Source organism: Heteronotia binoei, chromosome 20 (genome assembly GCF_032191835.1).
Source record: "Heteronotia binoei isolate CCM8104 ecotype False Entrance Well chromosome 20, APGP_CSIRO_Hbin_v1, whole genome shotgun sequence".
Lineage (NCBI taxonomy): Eukaryota > Metazoa > Chordata > Lepidosauria > Squamata > Gekkonidae > Heteronotia > Heteronotia binoei.
Window position 1 is genome coordinate 25,249,112 of NC_083242.1, and position 16,294 is coordinate 25,265,405.

Sequence of the window (16,294 nt, forward strand, 5' to 3'; positions counted from 1 at the left end):
CAGCAAGGGCTGCTATGCTGAGGCGGGCAACTGGAAACTATTTCTCTTGCCTTGAAAACCTCACAGGGTTTCTGTACACCAGCTTTGACTTAATGGCCCTTTCCACCATCACCACCAGTAAAACCATTTTCATCCACGACGGGAAGCTGTTCAGTCTGACAATGGCAAATATCTTCTTGAAGACTCTTTGCAGGTTTTTGCTCTCTCCCATGACTCCACATGCCGTTTTTTTAGCCATGCCTTCTCCTCCTTGAAAGCTAACAAACCTTTAAACAGATTCCAGTGAGTAGCCAGGTTGGTGTGACGCAACAGAATAAGGTTTTGAGTTGAGCGCGGGCAAAAGCTTCTACCCAGAGTTAAACTTTGTTAGGCTTAAAGGTGCCACTGGACTCAAACTTTGTTCTAAAACTTTAAATGCTTTATTTGTATCTTCCTATCAGAGGGTAATTTTCTGCCAATCCCCCCACCCCCCCGGGTGCAATTTAAAGAACTCCACAGAATCAAACCCTACATATTAGGAGACCCTTTGCAAAGTCTGAAAGATCCATTAGTGTTATGTGTCTCATCTTCTGGACCATCATAACATCTCTAATTTCCTAAACAATTTGCTATTCTGTTATCACTTGAACATATGAAGCTGCCTTCTACTGAATCAGACCCTCGGTCCATCAGAGTCAGTATTGTCTACTCAGACTGGCAGCAGCTCTCCAGGGTCTCAAGCTGAGGTTGACCTTTTTTTGGAGATGCCAGGGATTGAACCTGGGACCTTCTGCTTACCAAGCAGATGCTCTACCATTGAGCCACCATCCCTCCTCCACTTAGAAGATATTGGATTTATATCCCGCCCTCCACTCCAAAGAGTCTCAGAGCGGCTAACAATCTCCTTTCCCTTCCTCCCCCACAACAGACAGCCTGTGAGGTGGGTGGGGCTGGAGAGGGCTCTCACAGCAGCTGCCCTTTCAAGGACAGTCTTAGAGCGGCTCAGAATCTCCTTTACCTTCCTCCCCCACAACAGACAACCTGTGAGGTGGGTGGGGCTGAGAGGGCTCTCACAGCAGTTGCCCTTTCAAGGACAGAGTCTCACAGCAGCCTACAATCTCCTTTCCCTTCCTCCCCCACAACAGACACCCTGTGAGGTGGGTGGGGCTGGAGAGGGCTCTCCCAGCAGCTGCTCTTTCAAGGACAGTCTTAGAGCGGCTCACAATCTCCTTTACCTTCCTCCCCCACAGCAGACAACCTGTGAGGTGGGTGGGGCTGAGAGGGCTCTCACAGCAGCTGCCCTTTCAAGGACAACTTCTGCCAGAGCTATGGCTGACCCAAGGCCATTCCAGCAGGTGCAAGTGGAGGAGTGGGGAATCAAACCCAGTTCTCCCAGATAAGAGTCCACACACTTAACCACTACACCAAACTGGCTCTCCAAACTTGGCATAGAGTCCCCTTTATAGGCAATTGCCACATTATCCCATCTTTGATAAAAGTGCTAGCAGCGACTGGGATTCCCAGGCAACAAAAGCCACCCCATACTTGGTTCAGCCCAAACTCAGGAGGCAGCTTTTGCACTACAAACCCACCCAACAGTTTTGAACCCTGCAGGTTGAGCCGGAGTTCCAACCTCTGAAGGAGTCCTTAGCTGTGGGGTTCCTCTTTTGACCACTAGAGGTCACTACTTCTCCAAAGTTGCAAAACACAGCCGAGCAAAGAGCATTGCCTCTTTTTTGGCCAATCAGTGCCAGCTGATTCAGAATGTGGCCGGGACATCTGCAGGGGAGGGAGGGATGGGGTGGGGGGTTATGCTCGTTCAAGTCACCCAGTCTCCAAGCCTGGCTCCAACAGGCAAAGGCCTGAGCGACAGGTGACCGTTACTGCCGCCACCTGAATCATTCCAGACCAGAATGATCCCCTCCTAGCCAGAGGAGAACTTTGGTCTCAGGCGTTCCCCAGGGGCCGTCCCACTGTCCAAGGAGAGATGATTCTGTGGTTCCACCAGAGAGAGGAGAGGGCACAGACACAAACTATCTGCCGCAGAGTGCTCTCACCTGCAAGACTGAGGAAACACTCAATGAACTACCCTCAAAAAGAGAAAGTGGGCTCAGTGAAGGTTTTCAGCCCCACCCCCACCTCTCAAAGTCCATATAAACCAGGCTAGCCTGATCTCATCGAATCTCTAGTAAGTACTTGGGTGGGAGACCACCAAGAAAGGCCAGGGTTGCGACACAAAAGGCAACATCTCCCGGTGAGAGTCCCTACGGGATTGTCACAAATTGGCTGTGACTTGGCAACTCTTTCCATCACTACCCCACACCCAGATTTACATTACTTCCTTCCTGGCTTGACCTGATGGACAAGAAATATTGCAAAAATCTCATTGTAATAATGTTAAAACAACATTCAAACAATCGCTCTTGAAACACTTGCATTGCAGTAACAGCCAGCACCAAATACATCTCGTGTTTTAAACAATTTTATTGATAACATACGGTAACAATTTCCATTAATAACTTCTTTTCATGTATCCCATATGCTTCTTTCTAATCACCCCTCCCCCGTTACTTGACCCCCGCCAGTGTTATTTACTCAAAATACTAACATTAAAAGGTACCCTTAATTCCTAAGAACTAAAATTAATATTCTTCTTTCTTCTAAAGTTTAATCATTATCAAAAATTGTCCAAAGTCCTTTTACTTTCCACTCGTCTTCTACATAACTTCTAAATTTTTTCCACTCCCTTTTAAAATCTTCTAAATCATAGCCTCTTAAAGTTCTTGTTAATTTGTCCATCTCACTCCATGTCATAACTTTTACAATCCAATCCCATTTTTCTGGTATTTTTTCTTGCTTCCATAACTGCGCATATAGTGTCCTAGCAGCTGAAAGCAAGTACCAAATTATAGTTCTATCTTCTTTTGAAAATTTTTCCATTTGTAATCCCAACAGAAAAGTCTCTGCAGCTTTCTTGAATTCATATCCCAAGAGCCTAGAAATTTCTTGCCAATACTTTTTCGCTCTTTCACAAGTCCACCACACATGGTAGAAAGAAACCTTAATGCTTTTTACATTTCCAACATCTGCCTGGAATCTTGTTATTCATCTTTGCCAATTTTTTAGGAGTCATATACCATCTATACATCATTTTAAAACAGTTCTCTTTAATACTCTGACATGCTGAAAGTTTCATAAAATTCTTCCATAAATATTCCCATGTATCCATCTGTATTTCTTTATTCACATTTATTGCCCATTTAATCATTTGAGATTTCACTACTTCATCTTCTGTAGACCATTTTAAAAGTAACTTATACGTTTTTGAAATTAATTTTTCATTATCTCCAAGCAGAACTTTTTCCATTTCTGTTTGCTCTCTCTCGTCTTATTCCTTCAGTTTTAATATCATTTTCCACCAAACTCTTTATTTGTTGCATTTGAAAACAATCGTATTTGTTATTCAACTCAACAGCAGTTTTCAATTCTATTTTGCCACTTTGTATTTTTAATAGTTGATTGTATGACAGCCATTTTTCAAAGGTAACCCATGCAAGGGCTGCCTCACTGGAGAAGATGCAAGATCAGTTGGAAGCAATGGAAGCTAGCATGATGAAAGGGGTGGAAAAGATGATAAATGCTTGCAAAAAAGAACTTTAAAAAGATATTGAGGACTTTAAAAAAGAAATTGAAAAGCTTAGAAATGCATGATTATATGTATAGAGTGAATTCATCATATGCCAAGAAAAATAACTTACCAAGAGATGTGGTTATAAGATATATGACAAAAGAAATGGTAAGGAAAATCTTGAATAAAAATTTTGAAAAGACATTGATAGTGGGAGGAAGCAGAGTAAGAATAATGAAAGAACTGCCAAGACAAGTGATAAATGACAGGAGAACATATAAGAAATTAACAGAAAAACTATGCGACAATGGAATGAGGTATAGGTGGATAATACCTGAAGGTTTGAGCTTTGAGCTACAAGGAAGAAGGATTACAATTACAAAATACACAGGAGCTGCGTAAATTGTATGAAGAGAATAAAGAATTTGCACCATGATGGATTATAAATTAGTATCTTGGAATGTAAATGGACTAAATTCACCACAAAAAAGAAAGGCAATATTTCATTGGATTAAAAAACAAAACTGTAATATAATTTTCTTACAAGAAGTTCATATTAAACAAAAGGATTATAAATTTTTATGGAATAAACAATTGGGACTGGAATTTTTTTCATTGGCTGAACAGAAGAAAAGGCGTGTGATTTTTTATATTAAACAAGAATTGGACCCAAAAATAATATTTAAAGATAAAGATGGAAGATTTGTGGCAGTAGAAGTAATAATAAATGCAAAAAAACCTTATTATTGGGACTGTATGCACCAAATGGTGCAAAAGATGGTTTTTTAAAAGACATTATAAAACAACTTGATGAAGTGACATACGACCAGGTCATGATTATGGGAGACTTTAATGGAACAATTCAGTATACACTGGACAGATCTGGGGGGGAAAATAACAATAAAGAAGGAAAATTGCCAAAATCCTTCTTTGAACTGGTTAAACAAGAAAACTTGGAAGACATGTAGAGAAAATTTAATCCTGAAGTACGAGATTATACATTTTTTTCAGCAAAACATAATACTTTTTCCAGAATTGACATGTTATGGGGTACAAAGGACTTAGGCCTTATAACTAAGAAAATAGAGATCTTACCGAAGATAGGTGCAGATCATAACCCAATATTATGGCGCCAAATACGTCTCATAAAAGAAGGAAAACCTGCAAAGTTATATGGGCCTCTACTTGACCCCAACGGCAGACGTCCTAAGAACATCACAAGAGCGCTGGTCCGTCTAATCTCACACAGTAGCCTGCCAGTTCCTCTGGAGGGCCAACCACAGGACATGAGGCCTTCCCCAATGTTGCCCTCTGAGATCCAGAGATCCAAACATGGAGGTTCACCTCAGCCACCATAGCTAGGAGCCACTGACAGACTTATCCTCCCGGGATTATCTAATCCCCTTTCAACGCCGCTTATTCCTGTGGCCATCACGGCACCCTCTGCCAGCAAATCTCGCACTTTAATTGATCTCTATGTAAAGTACTTCCTCTTGTCCGTCCCAAACCTACTGCCAGTCAGTTTCATTGGATGCCCTCAAGTGGCAGTGTTTTGAGAGAGGGAGAAAAAATTATCCTTGTTCACTGTCTCCACCCAGAGCCAGCCTGGCAAATAGGCTGCCTAGGGTGTGGCCCTGGGGAGGCATCGAGTTGGGCCCTCCTGCCTACTCTCACCGCCTTGGAGAGGGAAATGGGTGAGCACGGCAGCGCACTTCAGAGCCTGCTGCCCAGTCGTTGTTGCTTCCGGAAGTGACGGCAGCCAGGGAGTGGGCACTCTGAGGCGCAGGTGCCGCCACCATGGTTCTCTTCCTCAATGAGGGCGAGAGAAGAAGGGTGCGGGGGTGGGGCCTCGTCTCAGGCACCAGACACCCTGAAACCGGCCCTGTCTCCACCCCATGCGTAATTTTATAAACCTCTATCATGTCCCCCTTCAGCCATCTCTTTTCTAAACTCACAACTCCCAGCCTTTCCTCCTAGGCAAAGTGCTCTAACCCCCTAGTCCTTTCTGCCCTTTTTCCAGCTCTGCAATCTCCTTTTGGAGATACTAGTCTAGAACTGTACACAGCATTCCAAATCGGGGTGCACCATAGATCTATACGGGGGGCATTACAATATCAGCAGTCCTCTTGATAAAATGCGAGAAGGTTACACACAGGCCAACAGCAGCATGCCAAAAAAGAGAAAAACCTGATGTGGCTGAAAGCCAGCAGGGACGTGGCCTTGCCAAGGACTGAACTGGTACTGTGAGCCATCCCTGAGTCACCAGGCGTGATGAACGGGCACGGCTGGTCTGTCTGGTCCCAAGCCCGGAGAATCTTCTCCTAGCCAAGGGTGTGCGGTCTGTTCTGGGCTCTGACAACTCGTAGAGCTAGTGATAAACCTTATTCTGCCCTCTGACTTTACACCAATGAAAGAAATGTGCAGCTAACAGCTTCTCATTCGCTTCTTGGATCTTTGGCAGAATTCAGAAGGCTGCACAGGGAGGAACGATTATCCGACATGAATGACATGCAAGGTCTGAGGAATGAGGGGCAGAGCAAGAACAAAAGGGTGCATTTAGAGCAGCAAGAAAGTAGGCAATTCACACGAGCAGCGCACACCAAGAAAGAAGTAAAATTCTCCACCTGGATAATCCGCATCACATTCTCCACCCAGAAAAACCAAATTCTGCACAGCGCACGTTATGCATGTTGCTCATAATTTATTCTGCAACAGTCTTTATTTTTTGCATTTAAATTATTTTTTTTTGCATGCAAACACTGCCCGTCAGTGGCGCTTGACCTCGGGCAACTGCATTCACTTATCTCTTTGACTTCTGCAGTATCCCCAGGAACTAGCCACGAATGCTCAAAACGATGCACCCCGTCCAGTACCACTTTTTGCTGCATCCTGCCGGTCCACAAAAGCGAAACGCATGCACACTGTATCACTCAAATGTAGGAAAAGCAAAGTCAGTCTATCTACCCTATCACTCTGTTGGGACCCATTTCTATTCCGGGTTCTGAATCTCCAACTGCACATTTCAAACCCCAATGCAACCATCACAAGGGCTAATGTGATGCTTTAAGCCAAGCATGCTTTTCTCCAGGGCTCCATGGTCCAGGGACTGGAATCCCACAGAGTGCGAGGAAAGCACTCGACCGCATTCCACACGGCTCCTCACCATGCAACCATGGCTTAATCCACACTACTGCATGGTAGTGACATTTTATTTTTCTCTGGGCTGGCTGCAACACTCCAAAGGTGAAAAGCGTGGAGCTGGAATCGCGCTGGATTGTGATCTCCACCCTCCTGACCAAGAAATCTCTTGACACCTGGAGCAGGGAACATGCATGGAAATATGCACGTCTGATGACCTGACCCTAACCCAGCAGGCTCAGCTGGAAATTCCACCTTCTGTTTCCAAGCCTGCAAACAAGCCTGGCAATAGGCTGCCATGGTTTTCCAGACTTGCAGCTCCCCCTCCCTCTTCTATATATCCCTCTCCCAACCCGGAGTCCGGCTGGGTGAAGAAAAGCTATAATTAGCACAAGGAGATTTACTCTCAGCTGACGCTTCTCCAAATACTCGCTGGTGCAAGCCGGGCATGACACAGAGACCAAAACAAAACATCCAGAACCTAACATTCTGCCCCCCCAACAGGAATTCTGCACAGGCAATTCCCCTCAAATCAATAGGATTGCTAGGGGAATTATGATCTTTCCCTTGCCTAGCCAACCAGGAAGCAGAAAGCGTTTTGGAGCTTTCTGGCTTTCATCCCCTTGTAACAGGCTTCTAAATGTCACAGGTCACCAAAACAAAAAGGCCTTTTGATACACTGGGCTTTAACACAACTCACTTTACGGTGCAGCATGTAACAGATCCTTGCAAATGTTTTTCCAAGTTACTAGCCCACAAAAAAATTCACTCGTCTGCCTGCCCAAGCATATCTACTATCAGTCATTCAACCCTGAAGAGGGCATTTGGGGTTATACTGGAACTGACAAGCAAACAAGCTGATCATGCCACAGGAACCTCAAAGTTAGATTACCACAGTGTATTTGATGTGGGGCTGCCCTTAGGGACAACCTGGAAAACCCAACTGGGGCAGGAAAACCATAGCACGTTCACTGATGTCAGTTGATACAACTTACCGGTCACAAAACAGTTATATGGGTTGCCAATTTGTTTCTGCACTCCAAGTTACGGAAGGGTCCCCAGGTGTATGTGTGTTTGGGGGGGGGGGGAGATAATCTAGATCAAGAAGCCCTGAAGATAATAGTCATGCAGTACGTCTCTCTTGTGGCATAATCCTTTTTTTATTACCAGGCAATAGAAGTTTGCCTCTTCTAATATTTTTTTTCCCTAGCACTGCTCCTTTACTCTCTGCAAGCAGATGAGAGAATACCCTTTGCTTCCAACCTTTGCCTCCCCTGCAGAATCCAGAACCCGGCACACGAGAGTTCCATGACCATGTCCATTTGCTGCACACTGAATACGGAACATGGGCTGCATGACTCCTATTGCTATGCTAAACACTCAGTCAGACAGATTTTGGATTCCCAAGACGCAGGTGAGTGGAGATTCATTAATTTAGGGGCAATGCTCCTTCTAAGCTGCAGTCTTGTGAGCAAAAATCTTACTTCATGAGCTACTGGCATTCAAGTGAGTGAGCAATTTGGCTACTGTATAAACTAGTTTTGCTCTGGCGCCATCTTTGCTGAGCTAAGGAAAAATGTGTGAGCCAGAGGCTAAAAAACTGCGCTAGCTCACACTAAACTCAGTTTAGAGGGAACACTGTTTTAGGGGCCAGAATCTGGGGTGAGGTGAGAAGATCCTCTAAGAAACCAGAATCACTGCAGCAGCATAGCACTGAAAAGGGTGATGCACAAAGACAGGGCCTTCCTAGTGGTGGCACACCAGTTTCAGGTCTCCTTCAGGTTTGGTGCCCTCTCATTTTTTCTAAAAGGTAAATATTGAGCAAGAGGGGTGATTTTAATAGTCTTAAAATATGATTTTATTATTGACGTTCTAATTTGTTAGCCACATTGGTGGTCCTTAGGAGAGCAGAATGGTGGGGTATAAAATGTGTAAATAAATCAAATAAGCTTTTGGAATGAAGTGAGGAGTTCTTCCTTTTAATTTGTTCTGCTGCTGCTATTGGTCATATCAGGTTTTGACAAATTTTCTTCAGCTTTAGGCACCAGCCCCAAAATTTAGGAGCTCGACTCATTTTCCTTAGCCTTCAGGGTTTCATATTTTAGTGACCACAAAACCTAATCCTAAATTCTTCACCGTTTCTCATTATTTTAACAAAGCAATGGCAAAATTGTTGTAGCTTGTAAATAAATATAGGGTTACTGTGTTTATTTTCACCATGGCAAAAAAGATAACATCTAATCCTAATCTTTCTCCTCATAACTTTGTTATTGCTTTAAAAAAGCTCTGTTATTTGAATATTGGAGCCAGTCTAGAAAGCAACTGGTTAAGAAATTAATTTTATCTAACACCACCAAATAGCATAAAGTTAACATAAATGAGGCACATGAAGAAATTCATGAACATATAATTCTAGTGTCACACAGGAGAACACAATCGGATGCGAAGTAAGTTTGTACCTTCTGAGGACCACAACAAGAAATAACTGCTTAAAACACTATGTGCTGCAACAAAACTTCTAGGCACCGTGGCGACCCAGCACCTGGGATTCATCAAGTCCTGAGTTATTTAATCATTTTTGAAAACCTATACAGCATTCCTTTATTGTCACTGCTTTAATCGGATGCTTAGGCAGAAAGGAAAGAGAAGTATTTCCAAACGGAATGATTCAAGTGTTTGAAGCAGCCAACAGAAAGCTGCTTTCTCCAACACTTAGCCAAAGCCTCTCTCAAACTTAACCCAGGTTTTACCAAGCATGGACACCAAAGGGATCAGCTCGGCACTAACTCCAAATTTATCTCCCAAAAAACTGTTATGGAGTAGAAACAGAAGAGGGAGAGGCACATATCCCTGGGACCTTGCCATAGAAGCCAACAGGTTACAGAACCAGAGATGGGGAGGGTCTTTGGTGCAGAGGCTGTGGAATGGGTGTTAAGGGCACCCCTGCAAATGAAATTCTAACACTCCTGAATTATCACTATTCTTGAAACTCAAGACCCAGTGGAAGATATAGTTCTCTGCCCCTCCCCCGGCTTCCAATCACTGCAGTCATGAATAATATCAGTGCCCGTTCCACCACCACCACCCCCAACACTACAACGGCGAGCCAATGTTATGGCTCAATGCATGTGCTTCAGGCTGGCATGAGCCCTTGAATCAGGTGGTAGGTCTACAGAGAACTCACCTGGAAACTTTCTGGTCTCGATCGGCCAGCCTCCCCCCTGGCCCCCACTTTGTAACAATGCTGTAATAAGGCTGGCCTACCTCATAGTGGCATCACTATAGTGCAAACGAAGCATTCAGAATGCCCCAGGGAACAAAATGCTTTGCAAATGTTAAAATTATCCACGCACTGGAATTGGGAGATATAACGTATATCCTAGCAAAAACTTTATGGACACGAGACTTCTATATATACATTTCTGCATGCATCTACGGGGCGGGGAGAATACCAAGCCTTTCCCGTTTGCAATTTGCTACTTATGCAGTCTCTAACGATGCCATCGTTCTGGAAACCTTAAATGCTCATGCACATTCCAGAGATGTTTGTCTCTGGCACCAATCCTGCAAGACTCCAGCTCCCTGAACCCACAGAGACAACACAGCCTTCTCTTGCAGCCCTTCTGCGAAGCCAGACTCCTCCCTCCCTCCCTCCCTCCCCATGCTATGTAACTCACTCCAGGAGCACAGTCCACATATTTCGGCACAGACAATTTTGGCACCAGCAATGCCACAGAACAGGGGTTGTCAACGGTAGCTCTCCAGGTGTTTTTTTTTGCCTACAACTCCCATCAGACCCAGCCACTGGCCATGCTGGCTGGGGCTGATGGGAGTTGTAGGCCAAAAAAAAAACATCTGGAGAGCTACCCTTGGCCACCCCTGACATAGAAAGAGGTCTGCTGTCGGGCATGCAGAGTGAGTGCGCTTGGATATGCTTCGGAAGGAAAGGAACCCTGGCGGTGGGGATTGCATTACAACCCACAAAGGGGGCTATATTCTCCACGGGCAGAAGCAACTCCCTTCACAGCGGGTCACGGTCACCGGGCCACGCACGGAAGGCCGCATCTGGGCCAGCCAATTTCCTGCAAACTTGACGGGCGGCTGCTGGTTCTTTTTTTTTAAGACGGGGGGGGGGGGGGGGACAGTTCGCTTGAACCTGGTCTGAGTTGCAACTGTGGACTCTGCAAAACTGCAATGCGTTGGCGGGGGCACCCGAAAAGTTTTTACCGGCCCCGCCCGAGCCTCAAAGTTTGCAGAAGTTGGGGGGAGGGGGAGGAGCAGAAGCGGAAAAGCGAAGGCAGGTCGCCCAAAGCGCCCCTCTCCCGTCCAAGAAACCGGGGCCTGTCCAAAAAAAACACCCCAACGCAGCAGCAGCTGCAGAGCCCTCCCCCCCCCCCCAAAGCGACCTGTCACCAAGCTTGAAGCGACAATCCGAATTTGTAACGCGCTCCCCCTCCCGTCTGAAGGGGGGGGAGAAGAATCGGCGCTTTGTTGGATAGACCCGACGTGCTTTGAATTGTAATGCGCCAGGCCAAAAAGAGAGAGGGAGGGAAATGCTTGCACACCGCCCGGAATCCCCCCCCCCGCCCCCCCGCGCAAAACTTTTTTTTTTTTGCATGCTCTCGGGATAGCATTTCAACCCGCCCGCCCCCCCCCCCCGCAAGTTTCCTACGAAGTTCCTTTTTAAAAATAGCTCAAAACGGACCCGGTTTGCATGAAGCGGGGTGGGGGGGGGCAGAGAGAGAAAACATGCAATTCTGCAGGCAGGGCTGCCCGACGGCAGCGCTCCAGACGTTTTTTTTTGCCTACAACTCCCATCAGCCCCAGCCACTGGCCATCCTGGAGGAGGCTGATGGGAACTGTAGGCAGAAAACATCTGGAGAACTACCGTGGGCCACCCCTGCACAGTGTAGGGCTGGCCAACGGTAGCTCTCCAGACGTTTTTTGCCTACAACTCCCATCAGCCCCAGTCACTGGCCATGCTGGCTGGGGCTGACGGGAGCTGTAGGCAGAAAACATCTGGAGAGCTACCGTGGGCCACCCCTGCACAGTGTAGGGCAACCAAAAACCTCAGGGAGGCATGCCTCTGAGTTGCAACCCGTCTCTCTCCCCCCCTCTCCCCTCAGCATGCAACTGGGGGAAAAAAATAATAAATGCAAAGCCATTGCAACACACCGACCTTGTTTTCTGTCCATGGTGGTTTCCCAGAAGCGAGAGAACTGCGGACGGCACGCCTCGCGAAGCCGGTCTGCCCCCCCTCCCACCCGCGCCCTGCAAGCAAAGGCGCCCCCGGCTCAAAAAATCGGTGCAAAAAAAGCCGGCGCCGTTCAGACGGCCCCGGCGGGCTGCAAGGGTGGCCGCGGCGGACTAGAACCTTGAGAAAGAGACGCTTCTTCTGCAAGCTCCGCCGGGGAGGGGGGGAAGGAAGGAAGACAGTCCCGGGTTTCTAAGCAAGGAGGGAGGAAGGAAGGGAAAGAGGTCGAGCGGCCCTTCTTGCAGGGAGGGGAGCAAAAGCGCGGCGCCTTCCCCGCCCGGCGTCGGCAGCAGCTCGGATCACGCCTGGAAAGCTGCACAAGTTGTAAAGGGGGGGGGAAACCCAAAAAGAAACTGCGGGCGGTGACGTCAAACAGGAAACTGGAGCCGGGCCAAAAGGGGAGGCCCGGCCGTTTGCAAGGAGGAGAGAGAGAGCCCCGCCCGCCCTGGGGCGGAGCCAAGCCTGGGACGGCCGGAAAAGGGCCGCCCCTCGGAGACTGGCTGCCGGCGCCGCCACGATTCCGCTTTCACGAAATCTCTCCCCGCCCCGCCTGTCTCTGCGGCTCCTACCTGGTTAGATATTGGGAAAGCCTTCCGGCAGCCTGGCCCAGTCGCCGCCGCCGCGGCTGCTTCTATATAGTTGGGGGCAAAATAAGGGGAGGGCAGGGGAACAGCAATTTATTAAAATAAAATCAAGAAGCCGCCTCCGGTGGGGGGCCCTTGTTGGCCGCGCAAGAGGGAATCCGGGTTATTGACTACTTCTCCCTGCTCTGGAGGGCGGAGTCAGAGGACGGCAGGGTCTTGGGGAGAGTGGGGTATGGTGCCCTGCAGTCCACCAGCATTTCCCCCAAGGGAGCTAATGTCTGATGCCTGGAGATCGGTTACAATCCCAGAAGATCTCCAGCCAACACCTGGAGGCTGGCAACTGTACTCACCACCCAACTCACACACACACAGACTGCAGTTTTGGATTATTCAAGCAATGCCATAACTGGATGAACAGCAGGCGAGGGGAATGTTGAGAGGCTAAAAACATTTCATTCCAGAAATCTGAAGGGTTGCCAACCCCCTGGTGGGGTCTACTGATCAGAATTCCAGTAACAGTTGCAGCTTTGGAGGGTGGAATTGAGGGCATTATCCCCCCCTCAACCCCCCCTTCCCCAGGCCCCACTCCCTAATCGCCAGGAATTTCCTGACCCAGAGCTGGCAACCAGAGAAATCTGGATGGAAATTTTGGTCCTCTTCTGCCAATAAACCTTAAAGAGGGTCAAGCTTTTATTCCAGCAAAAAACCTTCAATGGATGAAATGCATGCAGGACAAAAGCCACCACTCCATGAAGATCCACACCCCAGCATGCAATGAATGGCATGCATGCAGCAGGAAACGGAGAGCTCCGTGAGGATCCACTCCCTTGCATGGGACGAATGACATGCATGCAGCTGGAAACCGAGAGCTCCGTGAGGATCCACTCCCTTGAATGCGACGAATGCGATGCATGCAGCAGGAAATAGTGAGCTCCGTGAGGATCCACTCCCTTGCATGGGACGAATGAGATGCATGCAGCAGGAAATAGAGAGCTCCGTGAGGATCCACTCCCTTGAATGTGACGAATTACATGCATACAGCAGGAAACCGAGAGCTCCGTGAGGATCCACTCCCTTGAATGCTACGAATGAGATGCATGCAGCAGGAAATAGAGAGCTCTGTGAGGATCCACTCCCTTGCATGGGACGAATGACATGCATGTAGTAGGAAATCGAAAGCTCCGTGAGGATCCACTCCCTTGAATGCGACGGATGAGATGCATGCAGCAGGAAATCAAGAGCTCCGTGAGGATCCACTCCCTTGAATGCGACGAATGCGATGCATGCAGCAGGAAATAGAGAGCTCCGTGAGGATCCACTCCCTTGCATGGGACGAATGAGATGCATGCAGCAGGAAATAGAGAGCTCCGTGAGGATCCACTCCCTTGAATGTGACGAATTACATGCATACAGCAGGAAACCGAGAGCTCCGTGAGGATCCACTCCCTTGAATGCTACGAATGAGATGCATGCAGCAGGAAATAGAGAGCTCCGTGAGGATCCACTCCCTTGCATGGGACGAATGACATGCATGTAGTAGGAAATAGAGAGCTCCGTGAGGATCCACTCCCTTGAATGCTACGAATGACATGCATGTAGTAGGAAATAGAGAGCTCCGTGAGGATCCACTCCCTTGAATGCTACGAATGAGATGCATGCAGCAGGAAATAGAGAGCTCCGTGAAGATCCACTCCCTTGAATGCGACGAATGACATGCATGTAGTAGGAAATAGAGAGCTCCGTGAGGATCCACTCTCCTGCAGGCAATGAATGAAATGCATGCAGCAGGAAATACAGAGCTCTGTGAGGATCCACTCCCTTGCATGGGACGAATGAGATGCATGTAGCAGGAAACAGAAAGCTCCGTGAGGATCCACTCCCTTGCATGGGACGAATGAAATGCATGCAGCAGGAAATCAAGAGCTCCGTGAGGATCCACTCCCTTGAATGCGACGAATGAGATGCATGCAGCAGGAAATAGAGCGCTCCGTGAGGATCCATTCCCTTGAATGCGACGAATGAGATGCATGCAGCAGGAAATAGAGAGCTCTGTGAGGATCCACTCCTTTGAATGCGACGAATGAGATGCATGCATCAGGAAATCGAGAGCTCCGTGAGGATCCACTCCCTTGAATGCGACGAATGAGATGCATGCAGCAGGAAATAGAGCGCTCCGTGAGGATCCATTCCCTTGAATGTGACGAATGAGATGCATGCAGCAGGAAATAGAGAGCTCTGTGAGGATCCACTCCTTTGAATGCGACGAATGAGATGCATGCAGCAGGAAATAGAGAGCTCCGTGAGGATCCACTCCCTTGAATGCGATGAATGAGATGCATGCAGCAGGAAATAGAGAGCTCTGTGAGGATCCACTCCCCTGTATGAGGCATATGAAATGCATGCAGCACGAAAGGGCTCCATGAGGATCAACTCCCCTGCATGCGACAGATGGAATGCATGCAGCACAAAAGGGAGAGCTCTGTGAGGATCCACTTCCCTGCACGTGATGGAGGAAATGCATGCAGGAGGAAGGGGAGAGCTCCGTGAGGATCCACTCCCTTGCATGTGATGAACTGGGCTCCAGCCCAGGAATGTTTCTGCAGGAATCATTTTTTCAAGATGCCACCTAACTCTTCACCAAACTCCAGACTGACCTCTCTAGAAATTTTACTGCTAACAATAATTTCAGCTTCGTTTATGGTATTGGCTATCCTATATACATCTTTGCGGGGGGTGACTATTCTCTGGGGTACACTGCTCACCTCCACAGCTGACCCTTCGTGGTCCTGCCCCTCTTATTTACAGGACTGCTTCTCTTTTTCTTTGTGCTCCACTCACGCCAGCAGTGGCTTCTGCAGGGGCCAACCTGCAAAGGGGCAAAATCCACAAGTGCCCGCACAGACGTGCTTTCTCGGTTGTGGCTCCTGCCTTACGGAATGCATTTTTTAATTTTAATTTCCTTGTGGAATTTATTCTTTAGAAGCACAAGGACAGTTTACAAACCACTGGGTTTTGCACACAAAAGCTGACACCCAGGTGCCGCTGGACTCAAGCATCTTGAACTGTGCAAGCACAACTTGCAACATTCGGTTCCCTGCTGCCACATTCTCCCGCATATCTGAACCAGGTCGTGTAGAACGTTAAAGCCACATACACACCCACAACTATCATGGTATCAACTGTCATTAAGCCCCAGCGTAAATTTCTTTATTCACTCCATTTACACCCACCTTATACCCCTAAATTCTCCACTTCTCCAGTTTATCCTCACAGCAACAACCCTGCAAGGTAGGTCAGGCTGAGTGTGTCACTGCTCCAAGGTCCCACAGCAAGCTTCCATGGCAGTGTGGCGATCTAAACCTGGTTCTCTTAAGACTACAACTCCCATCAGCCCCTGCCATTGGCCATGCTGGCTGGGGCTGATGGAAGTTGTAGGCAGAAAAAAATCTGGAGAGCTACCATTGACCTCTCTCTCTCTCTCTCTCTCGGCTTGACTTCGCGAACGAAGATTTAAGAAGGGTGCAGTAGTCCACGTCTGCTGCAGGCTCGCTGGTGGCTGACAAGACCAATGCGGGACAGGCAGATCCGGCCACAGTGGCTGCAGGGAAAAGTCTGATTTGGGGTTGGTGCTGTAGCAGTGCGATTCTTCCTCAATCTCCTTTTGTCCTCAAGACCAGCTATGCGTGCGTACCATTGGCCACCCCTGCGCTA

At 47.7% G+C, this 16,294-nt stretch overlaps 1 protein-coding gene across 2 annotated transcripts in view; it reads right to left on the reverse strand.

The window, feature by feature from the left end:
- Window positions 1–16,294, reverse strand: part of MAP2K3 (mitogen-activated protein kinase kinase 3) — a 70,342-nt gene that overhangs the window by 18,066 nt on the left and 35,982 nt on the right. Inside the window, exon 1 of one of the 2 annotated variants that reach the window (XM_060260780.1) lies at window positions 11,925–12,318. The exons of the other annotated variant lie outside the window; for it this stretch is intronic. Coding sequence (XP_060116763.1) covers window positions 11,925–11,940 — 16 coding nt within the window. The 5' untranslated portion in view covers window positions 11,941–12,318. Of the gene's footprint in view, window positions 1–11,924; window positions 12,319–16,294 lie in introns of those variants that run through there. 2 annotated transcript variants of the gene reach the window in all.